The 11,416-nt window shown below is 53.0% G+C and overlaps 1 protein-coding gene across 1 annotated transcript; it reads right to left on the reverse strand.

Annotated features, from left to right (window-relative positions):
- Positions 1–575: 575 nt before the first annotated feature.
- LOC137148708 (CMP-N-acetylneuraminate-beta-galactosamide-alpha-2,3-sialyltransferase 4-like) lies at positions 576–10,924 on the reverse strand. Its single transcript, XM_067541627.1, has 10 exons — positions 10,825–10,924; positions 9,143–9,200; positions 8,745–8,801; positions 8,075–8,202; positions 6,933–6,996; positions 5,975–6,070; positions 4,899–5,091; positions 4,054–4,182; positions 2,422–2,568; positions 576–1,403 (listed from the first exon to the last, which is right to left on the reverse strand). The coding sequence occupies exons 1-10, from the start codon at positions 10,922–10,924 to the stop codon at positions 1,296–1,298; spliced, it is 1,080 nt and encodes a 359-aa protein (XP_067397728.1). The 3' UTR covers positions 576–1,295.
- Between the last annotated feature and the right edge of the window lie 492 nt (positions 10,925–11,416).

Raw genomic sequence — 11,416 nt, forward strand, 5'->3', positions numbered from 1 at the left:
ATAGCACTGAGAATGCTGCATGTTAGCTGCAGGAAGGGGAGAGAGAGGAGGCTAAGGCCTTGTCTACACAGGAGAGTTTTACTGGCTATATAGCTGTACCCACATTAAAGTGTCCACCCCGGGAGTCACAGTGAGAGCATGATATCAGTTTAAACTCACCCCTTGGCTTTCACCAAGAAACCTTCCCCATATAGGCAAGGCCTTCTAGTGAGGCCAGGACAGGGGGCTGCAGAAAGGTGAGTGAGCAGGGTGGGGAGGCTGTACCAGGGAGGGAGAAAAGTGAGATGAGCCATGAATGGGGCTGAGGAAAGGTGAATGTGGCAGTGAGGGAGGATTGGAAGGAGGCAGGGAAAAATGGGGTGTGGGGGGGTTGGCTGCCCGGAGGGGAGGGTGGAAGGAAGCTGTAAGTGGGGGGCTGAGATCCAGTAGGTGTGTTTTTGGTGTCCAAGCCAGTCGTGGGCTAGCATGTCACAGGAGATTTACAAGTGAGATTAGATGCAAGGAGGCAATTTTGGCAAAATGTGAGAACAGACCAGCAACTTCCTGACTCCGGCAGGGTGAGCAATGGGACGGGGGTGGCTATGCAGTCATGGGAGACTGGGAGGGGCAAGCAAAGCCATCAAGAGCGTGCAGAGGAGGAGGGCAGTAACTGTAGATCCAGGAGCATCAAAGAGTTCATAACGACACTGTGTACGGTCATCCACATTAGTCCCCTCCAAACAACCGCTCCCCACAGCCCTGGTGCCAGTCAGAGACACTCCCTGTCTTGCTTAGAACAGCTCTGTCTTTATTTCCAAACAGAAAAACTCATCAGCATGTTCCTGCCGCCAATAACTTTTCCCAACCTTTCAAAGATCAGCTGAGACATCGGATGCTCAGAATCCTTCTCCAAGTCGACGGGCCCAGCTCCTTCTCACTTGAGGCTCTGGAGAAAGGGGCTGGGAACTGTAAGGGACCCAGTCTAAGATCACCCCTGAATGTCCCCACTGAGGGGCTTTGGCCTCTCAACTTGAGGGTTAATACAAGTGGCTAGCGAGCAGAGTAGGGAGGGCTGCGGCACTCTTCCTCCTCCAGCAAGGCAGCTACTGATCAGTGATGAGAGGCGAAGGCCACAGGTCATCAGAGCCATGCAGTCAAACGCCGAAGGACCAGAGCTTATTGCCCGCCCGGCACAAAACAGGACAGCGCCTGCCCTGCCTGATACAGTTCAGAACAACAAAAGTAAAAGCCAACCGTGGCCCAACACTGGTGCACAGAGCAACAACTCCCGGAACATCGTGCGGCGTTGCCCCCATTCAGGGGCCCCAGGACAAGGAGGAAGGGCGCGTCAAGTCGGAGATCATCCCCCGCTCCATCATGTGCAGCAGCCACGCCTGCTCCCTGCTGATGTTGTGCATCAGGAACTGCGGAGAGAAGTGCTGTTGTCATGGATCATTTCTTACAGCACCCAGGACTGTGTGCTGGACGCTGCCCAGCACGGCCAGATGCACAGCTGGTGTAAACCAGTGTCAGTGGAGTGACCCCGATTTCGACCATTCGGGGATCTGACCCAGGACCCCAGCCCCAGGGAATTCACAAGCTAACATCAGTACGGTGCTGTGCCAGGAGCACTGAAGTGGGAGACAGGAAACTTGGGTTCTAGTCCCAGCATCGCCAGTGACTTGCTGCATAGTCTTGGGCAAGTCCCTTCATCTCTCTGTTTCCACTCTCATCCTTAGTCTGTCCGTCCTATGTTTGTAAGCTCTCTGGGGCAGGCACTGTATCTTGCTACGTGTGTACAGCATCCAGCACAAGAAGGGCCCTTTCTCAGTTGCAGGCTCTACCTGCTACTACCATTAATAATGTAACTTTAATAAAAAGGGGTAAAAAGACTTGGAGGGAAGAGAAGGGGTCCGGAATGGCAAGGGTTAACAGCAAGACAGTAACGCAGTCTTGCAGCATGGCAGGGTAAGGGTGATAGGGTTTCTGTTTTTTAAACAAATGAATGACGCAGCTGGCTAATTTCTCGCAGGTGGCATGGACAAAGTGAGACTGAAGCAGGGATTTGCATGAGATCAGGGAAGTGGCTTTGCAGGCCCTGGTGCATGAGCGCGAAGATGGGCACCAGGGAGAAGCAGACAAACAAGATAGTGAAGGCAACAGGATGGGAAACCAGCTCCCATGAGACTCAATAGCCAGACTCCCGTTGATTTCAACGGGCACTGGAGCAGGCCCATGTTGCCATTCCAAATGTTGTACTGCCGTATACATGGTCTGTACCCGAAGCTCTCTCAAAGAGCTCCCAGCTACTCCAGTCTCAGCCTCTCCCAGCAGGAGTCACTGTGGGGAACGGTGAAGCAGCACTGAGTGTGGGAGAGTTCCCAGCCTCTCTTAGCAGGTGTCGTCACAAGGAATAGGTTAGCCTGACAAGGATAATCTTACCACATCCTGGCTCAGATGCTCCCTGCCATAGTAGTGTACTGGCGTAGTATTGTCATTCACGGCAGGGTAACCAAACCCTATGATGTTGACCTCTTGGCAGATATGGAGGGCTAAATTCAGAGCAATGATTCCGGTGGTGGAATATTTCTGCATAAAAAGGATATGACAGGTTTTGAAAGTACATTATGCATTTTGAACTCAACTTTTACCACATCAGCACCAAGCAACCCCACTGCATTTGGGACCAACTGCCCGCTCCACCCCTCATTTTGCCCTTCTGTCTGTCTTGGTATTTTTCTGCTGAGTTTACAGGACTTGACGTTTCCCTGACATAAACACAAGATGCACCTTCTGAAAGTGATGCTGTGCAGAACAGGGTAGCCTGTAGTGAGAACCAAGCCCTTTGGAAAAGTCAAATGTTAACCACCGTGGAGATCTATGAGCTTTTGGAAGGAATCAAGCAGGCAGAGCAGCTCTACACACGCTACTGAGCATGCATGTAGTCTACCCCTATCTGACTTCTGGGCATACTCTGTCTGGTTAGTGTGTGCTAAATTCAAGTCCGTGAATTAAACTCCAGTCTGTAGCCAAAAAACATTACAAAAATCCAGCTAGTCATTTAAAGGCAACACAGGCATTTATAAATGAATACCCACATTTGAAAAAAAAAAATGAGACCAAGCAGAAAAGGTGCAAAAAGCTCAGCTCTGGGGAGAATGTACCATCCGTTCTCCAGTGTCTAAGTACACACTTAGCACTTTCTGCATGGACTGCAGCACTCTCCACGCATTTCAGCGAGGATAAGTCGTAGCACACAAGTTTGGGGATCGGGAGACTTGGGTCCCAGGCCCAATCCCAGCCCTGGCCATGAATCACTGCTTGACCTTGGGCAAGTCATTTAGACACTCTCTGCCTCAGCTTCCCTCTCAGCAAACGCCCTTTATAATGCTTCCTGAATGCACAGTGGTGGCTGTGGGGCTGAATTAATTAATGGCTGCAAAGCACTCTGAGGATCAGGACAAAAGACAAAGAATGATTATACTTATTAACTAAATAATCCTCGGTGCCCCAATGAATGGGGAAACTAACGCTACAGGAGATGGCACCAGGATTAGCCCTGTGCTCTCCTTCATACAACACTGTTTTAAGGGATGCAAACCTAAATTCCTCTCTCCTTGCAGAAACCCATTATCCGCATGGGCCCATCTGATGGGGAAAGAGAAGAACTGAATACGCACAGCTTGGCTGAGTATTCACCAAGCGGGGGAGAGATTGGTCAATGAGGCATGACAAGGAGTGGTGGGCCGAAACGAAGAAAGAGAAATTTAAGATGAAACTCAGCAATCTCTAGACATAGAGAGCAGTGGAACAGTCTCCTAGTGGACGGGGTAGAAACCCCCATCGCTCTGGCCATTTAGAGTGAGGCTGGACAAAGCAACAGGAATCGTGCTGAAGGCAAGCAGTCGGCACTGGCGGGGAGATGGACTTGATGACCAAACAGGTCTTTCCGTCCCCAGCTTCTACACTTCTGCTTTGGGCAGCATCGTATTGCCATGATGCTGTACGGCACAGAGTTAACGTGGGCAAGTAGGACCCCAGAGCTTTCTCGCTGCCAGGCAGTCAGGGCCGTACCTTGTTTGACTTCTCCAGCTGCAGCAACTTGTAGGTTGCTTCATAGGTGACGTAAGGGTGCAGAACCCGCAGGTGAGACGCATTCCCCTTCCATTCACTAGGAGGCCGGCGCCAAAACCCCTCAACAGTCTGTAGGGGAGAGAGAGAGAGAGGGGAAGAGAGATTTGGATACAGCTGCCGTATCCCAACCTGTCGAGTCATTAGGAAGCAGCAGAGTATCCAAGGGCATGTGATTAGCACAGATAATAAATGAATACAGAACAACAGCGATAGGTAATTGACTCAGAGAGATCATGTAAAGGTAGCAGACACAAGTCATCTGACAAGGTAGGCCAGCACCAGCGGGTAACTGGCAAGAGGCTAGTAACTAAGAGGAAGATTTTCAGTGGTGCAAATGAGAGAAAGGCACCCAATTGCCACTGAATTTCAAAGGGAATTGGGTGCCTAACTGTCGAAATCCTAGCCTACATCTACCCTCGTGCAGTCCAAGGGCCAGACTCTGCAACCCATGTTCACACTGAGTTACACCTCGCTATGCGATTAGAAGCAACAGGACTCTCTGCTGAGTAAGGATGGCAGAATCTGGTCCAAAGTCCTTTCTCCTGCTCTCAACGGCATCAGCCTTGTAGGATTAGGCCCCATGTAGACAGTCTTCGCATTTAAGGACAGATGAGCTGAGATCCAGATTGGACTAGAAGCTTGGGGTCACGCCACTGCTCTAGGCAGGTTGCTTATTTACACCCCGTGATACGGAAGAGCACAAGAGAACCCTGAAACCTCTTCATTCACCCTTATCTCATGCAACCTGGCCCAGCACCTCCCGATAGCCCTTTAAGATGCCTCACCTTATTCTTTGTCTTCAGCAGCATCTCCTTTGCCCAGATGAAATCCAGGTTCTTGAAGGGAACGAGCACCATCAGCGTTTCATTGTCGTTGTTGTCCAGAGGATTGGGCAGCGCAGACTCAGGGAAGAAGAGCCGGATGCTGGTTTTCTCGCCCACATCTTCCTTGTGCTCTTTCACTGGAGCATTATTTAATCTGAGGGGTGAAAGGCAGAGCATTGAGAGCATGTCGGATATACAGTGTGTCACAAACTGGTCATGTCCACTGCTCCCTGCTGGGTGGAATCCAGGGCCAGACTTGTTCACACGTGTGTGTGCTTATTTTACTTTATTACTTCCTTATTTATAACATCTTAGTGGCCTCAATTGATATCATGGCTCCACTGCGCTAGGGACTGCACATATACATCGTCAGAAATCGTCCCCGATCCACGAAATTTGTAGTCTAAATAAAGACAGGCAAAGGGTGGCAGAAGGTAGTATTATTTTAGCCCCATTTTGCAGATGCAGAACTGAGTCACAGAGAAATTAAGTTACTTTCACTCAGGAAATCTATGGGAGAGCCGGAAATTAAACCCAGTTCTCCCAAGTTCCAAACCAAGGCCTTGACAAGACCCTTCTTCCTTCCACTGAATGAGCAAATGGAACAGGTCAAAGGTTACGTCTACACGGCAATAAAAGGCCCATGGCATGGGCGCGGCTGACCCAGGTCAGCTGACTCAGGCTTGCAGGGCTCAGGCAGTGGGGCTAAAAATTGCAGTACAGACATTTGGGTTCAGCTTGAAGCCTGAGCTCTGAACCCACCCCCCCCCCCCCCCCCCCCCCCCCGCCCGGTGTTTTTATTGCAGTGTAGATGTACCCAGAGAGCCCCCCAGGGAAAAGGCCGGCCATTTTGGAAGCTGTGAATTCTGACAACTGGGGCATCTACTTGTGTGTCTGGCCACAGACTGCGACCAGGCCATCGGATCCCCTTAACTCAGGGGTCAAAGGTATTATACTTCCCATGCAAAAAAAGGCTAAGCACTTACTCAATCCCTTCGCCCCCCTACTGCACATCAGTGCCAGGGAGAATTCAATACCTAATGACGATATTGTGCGAGTCAATTATCGCCCCGAAGCCTCGGCCGCGCATGGAGTTACTGTTGCCAACCACAACGCACCTTCTGCACCGAAGACTGGAGAGAGGAGAATCACTGGCATGAACGTGAGGCCTGGTTCTGCCCAGGCTCTCCCCCTATAGAGCAGTATTCCACAGGGCTTGTCCACCATGCTAATGGGTCTCCCCAGAACAATGCCCCGTGGCTGCAGAGTCAGCCCGGCACCAGGAGAGTTTGGCTGCTCTACCAGGAAAGAGGTAGGCAAGGTGTGGAGAGCTGCCAATCCAACCCACAGAGCCTATTAGCTGGTTAGCCCTGCAACACAGGGATACTGGACTCTGCTGGCTGTGGGACATGCCCTACAGAGAGAGAAACAAGGCATGGAGTCTCACTAACAGGCCTAGAAACGTGCTTGAAGCCTCTGCTAAGCTGGTGGAGAAGGAGGGCAGCAAGGGCAACGGTCTGTACTGCAGGGGCTGCAAGACACTGGTGGGAGGGGGAAGCAACCCAGGGGCTAAAAGCTGCCCAGCAGATGGACCATGCTCCACAGCCACGACTGGAGAAGCACCACAAACGCATGCACGTAACTGTGGGTGCCCTGAGCCGCTCCGTGCCGGGAAGGTGGTGGGGGAGGGGGACAGAGGCGAGAGTGCGATGGAAATGAGAAGGGAGGCAGCTAGTGACCTTTCTGATGCCATGGGGGGCCAAGGCGGCCCAGAATGGCAAGTTCAGAGGGGCCTGCAGGGGGGGAAGGAGGAGCCTTCTGGGAGATAAGGAGAGGCAGCAGGCTATCAGCAGAGGTGATGGGTTGGAGGGGTGGGGTGTCACAGAGGAGAATGGGAGGGAGAACACTGATGAGCCTCAGAAACAGAGGTTCCAAACCAAGCTGCTAACCCCTTGTCGTCATCCCCCCGACACACCCATCAGCCCAGCCCCCTACCGCTCAATGGACTCTGGCATCCCCTGCTGCGGAAGGAGCTGCAGCGTGCGGAACGCAGAGAGAACTGGACAGAAAGGAGAAAGAGGTTAAACAATCATTTGCCTGGCCTCAGTAATCCCTTCCAGGAGGCACGAGCCCCAGCTTTCATCCACTCCTCCTCCCGTTTGCCCAATACCCTCCACATCCTGGTCTAGGGCTATGTCTACACAGAGACTCGGGGCCTGGCAAGCTGGGGTGCAAAGCTGCAGCGAGGTAGCCCAGACCTTGCTGCCTTGCATTAAAAGTTCTGCGCTGCTCTCTGACCTACCGCTGTCTCAAAGTGCGGTACCCAAAGCGCATGAGGGAACTTGAATGCGCAGTGACAGGATCCACACAGCCACTGAGCGCACAGCCGGCCAGCGTGCTGTAGATTTACACCCCAGCTGGCCATGCACTGAGTCTCTGTACAGACAAGCCCTGGGACAGGTGCGTGTCGGACTTCTCTATTTATTATACAGTGGCTCAGACACACATGACACATTGCACGAGGGCAGCCCGGCCAAACACACAGCCCTTTGCCCCAAAGGGCTGTAGCCTCGGCCCTCCCTTCTCCCCACAGCTTTCACTCACCACGTCACTGCTCCGGATAGTTGGCAAGCTGTTTGGGGGCAGAGATCATATTTAGCCTAGGTTTTCTGTCCAGTGGCCCCGCGCACGTTGGGCGCTGTACAAATATCAGGGCACACACTGGGGCCGTTCAGAACCAAGGGCCTTGATACTGGCCATTGAGGGGTCAATGTGACTCTGACCATGGACTGCAATGGAAGCTTTAAGAGCACAACACTCATCAACTCTACTCCTGCGCATCCTGGCCCAGTTGGAGAATAGAATTAAAGCGTTTCCTCCTTCCTCCATCTCTGCCATTCTCCACGTTCATCTGCAAAGGATCCTATCCAGGGTGGAAAGCCGAGGCTCATTCAGCCCGACTACCTACCCAGGAAATCCTTGGCTCTGCTGGGCCCTGGCACATTTCCACCCGAGCACCACCCCCACCTTCTACCTCTCCATGTGGCTGTGTAATGGACAGTCTTTTTTGAGGCGCAGTGTGCCCCCACGGGTTAACTGCGAGCAGAGGGAGCGTTTGGAGAAGGGGAGAGCAATACCCGAGTTATTCAGTCCAAAGGGAAGCACGTGGAACTGGAGAAGGTCATTCAGTTGTCTCCTGGCAGGGGTGTTGTCCTGCCAGAATAACTCCTTGCTGGTCAGGAACGGCTTCCAGTCAGGCTCGAACCTAGCAAGAGAGAGCCAGGGTGTTAGCAGCGCAGCCAGCTCCAGGGGAGGAGGCGCCAGTCACAGCCTCTCCACAAGGGCTGAGCGCCCAGGTTCACCTAGGGCACTCGGCTGCTTCTGTGCCCTCCCCAAGCACTTCTAGGAAAGCAGCCACGTCCCTCCCCGTTAGCCCTTGCTGGTTCCGCCCCACGTCTCAGCCCAGCCTGCAATGGCGAAATCCCCTCTGAGCTCACGCACTCCACTTCCCCAATCTATGCCCTTTGCCTTGGTCTCCCGATGTCTCGGAAACGCTGAGTCATCTTCTGATTTCTCTGCCCTGGGGTGGAGGCGAGGCCTGCTTTTCCCCTTGGGCGTCCTCAGTGACTCTTGCCTCAGCTGGTTCACTGCCTTCACAGCGGTACCCGAATTCACAGTGGAACAAGCGACATCTCCCTTCCTGTCTGCTGGATTTCCCACGCACCGGGACTGCCCTTCCCCTCCACATCAGAGTGTCAAACCCTCCTTCACCAACACCCCAGGACAAATCAAAAGCAACTAACACACCTGCCGAGAATGGGATTTCTCCATGCAAAGCGCTTCCTGCAAATGTTGATGTCCTTCCTGTGAAAGAGACATGGCTCATTGATTCCCAGTCCTCCGGACTCACTCCAGCCTCTCTAACCCATCATGATTCTGCTTCAGAACCGTCCATTAGAGCACCCCTCCTGCTTCCGCCCCATTCTCCCTGCCCCACAATTCAGCCGTCTTATTACCAGGTGGAACCCAAGCTCCCTCAGGCTCCCTGCGCCCCACACTGGGAGAGAGTGATCGGTCTCCATTGTCCCAGTATGGAAAGATCCTAGTTTTACATGAGGTGCGTTTCTGGCTACCGAACCCCGGCTAGGAACACCGAGCCCAGCGTCACGCACATCAGGCACAGGAAGCACTGCAGGGCGACTTACTCAAAGGGAACATCGCGCAGCAGCTTCTCGCAGTACTGGAGAACTTGCACGCTGAGCACTGTCGAAGGAAATGGACACGTTGAAAGAGGGAAGCAAGGCCCTGGGCATGGCAGCAGCATCGCAGCTAGGCCCACCTGCCGCACAACCCCCCCCCAGCGCACAACCCCCCAGGTGTGAGTTTCAGCCAGGGAAGGCTGAAGACCTGCGGATACTGATCCGGAGCAGGGGAGCCCCCGAGCGGCTAGATCAGAACTAGTCCCTCACCGGCCAGGACTGAACGGGACTCTCTGTTAATAGTCCCTCGTACAGCAACTTCCACCCCAGGCCCTGGCTGCATTTTGCAAACATTAAGTCTTGCACCACCCCAGTAGGGTAGGTATTATTTCCCCCCCTCTGTAATATGGCAACATAGCAGCGCAGAGGGGGCAAGTGACTTGTCGAGGCCCCTCACTGAGTCAGCAGCAGAACTCGAAAGAGAAGCCAGGAGCCCTGACTTCCAGCCCTCTGCTTTAAGTCACAGACTCCCTTCCAAGGTCAGGAATAGAACCCACAAGTCCTGGTTCTCTGGCCCACCCCCCTCTAACCATAGTACACCACCGATAGCGGCACTGAGTTACATCTGCAATCCTGAGTGTGCCCTCTGCTGGGAACAGTTGGCAAGAGCTTCATTTACACTCAGCCCAGCTCTCTCTCTCTCTCCTTTCCTCTTCGACAGACTTGTATCTGCACCGATCAGGAAATGCAGAGAGCAGGCTCCTTCAAACCTCTCGTGTTTCTCTTAGACGGGGTAATCGGTTCCCACAAGTACATCCAACCCAAACATCCCCAACCCCAACTCTGTCCCCAAAATGTGGGTGCAAAACACAGGAGCACAGGACAGAGAAAAAAATGATCTTTTTGTTCTTTCTTTGTACAGCACCTAGCACAGTGGGGCTCCGACCCATACCTGGGGCTCCTAGGTGCCATGATAATACAAATAACACTGTAAATAATAATAACTGTGCTCTACCTGCTTCCAAACCCATGTCCTTGCAAGGGAAATCTAAAGGCCCAGCCCTACATTCCTTGCGCACCATTGAAATCAATAGGAGTTTTGGGGGAGAAAGACAGGCAGGATTGGCCCCTGTATATATATGGGTAGAAAAGGCATTAACACTGAACTCATTCGGGCTCACTGCCGTAGCCTTCAGGGAGAAACAAATGGTGCTGGAGCCCAAACGCCCAGGCTCACACCCGTGGGACTGCAGAGTTCCCCATTGGAAACAGCTGAGCCTAGGGCCTGGCAAACACTAAGGGCGCTCCCAAAGGAAGGCAGGGGCACAGGACACCACCTGGTCGCTTCTCCCCTGGTGCCTTCCAGCCACAGACTCTCCACATCTGCCTCCAGAGTAAGCTCCATACCAGGCGAGACTGAATGGGGAAAGCCGCACCCCAGCCAGCTGGCCTTTGTGTTTGTAACAGACCCTGCCAGCTGCCCTCCCTCCTCCTTTCCATCCCTTTGCCGCACTCACCTGTTGTGTCCTGTCTACGTAAAGTGCAAGCTCTTCAGGGCACGGGCTGTCTCTAACTACATAGCGTACAGCGCCTAGCGTGGTGGGGCTCTGATCCTGGTGACCACACGCAAATGATAAGCGGGGCAGGAGATGGGTTGGCAGGACTCGCGTGAGATCAAGCTCTCTTACCCACACTCAGCAGAAGCCTCAGCGCCTTCCACAGCTTCTTGAGAAAGACAAAGTAGTATCTGTGCTGTGCTCTGAAGCGCACTAGCCCCTCAACAGCCATGTCTGCAGCTCCTGAGTTCCCAGCCTGCAAGGAAGTGAAGGAAACCAATGGAGGTGACTCAACAATTCATCAGTCAAAAGGGGGTGACGAGGAAGTGTGACGTTAGACTTTGCACAGAACGGTAGGCAGGGATCCTTCTCAAGTGCACAGGGGACGGCTGCCTGAGTTTGCCCTGGCCACACTGACCCGGCATTCCAGGTGATGTCTGGCAATCAAGTCTTGGTGTATTTATCTCCATTTGCCTCTGGAACACACAGTCACCCTGCTTCATCATCCCCTGCTGAGATCCCCAAGCAAATGGATGAAAGGCCACGCTTAAAGACTCATCTACCTCCCTTGTGCTCTGGGCTGTTCCATGCTTGGCGGGCAAGGAGCGGACAGGTTGGAAGGGGAGGTTGTTTTTAACAGTTACCCGAAAATGACACAGTCAGAGAAGAAGTCACCAACAGGAGTTATCTAACCCCTGCCGAGAGGTGAATTTTGGTCCCCATT

The sequence above is a fragment of the Emydura macquarii genome, unplaced genomic scaffold (genome assembly GCF_026122565.2).
Source record: "Emydura macquarii macquarii isolate MOO-44397 ecotype Brisbane River unplaced genomic scaffold, CSIRO-AGI_Emac_v2 contig_691, whole genome shotgun sequence".
Taxonomy (NCBI): Eukaryota; Metazoa; Chordata; order Testudines; family Chelidae; genus Emydura; species Emydura macquarii.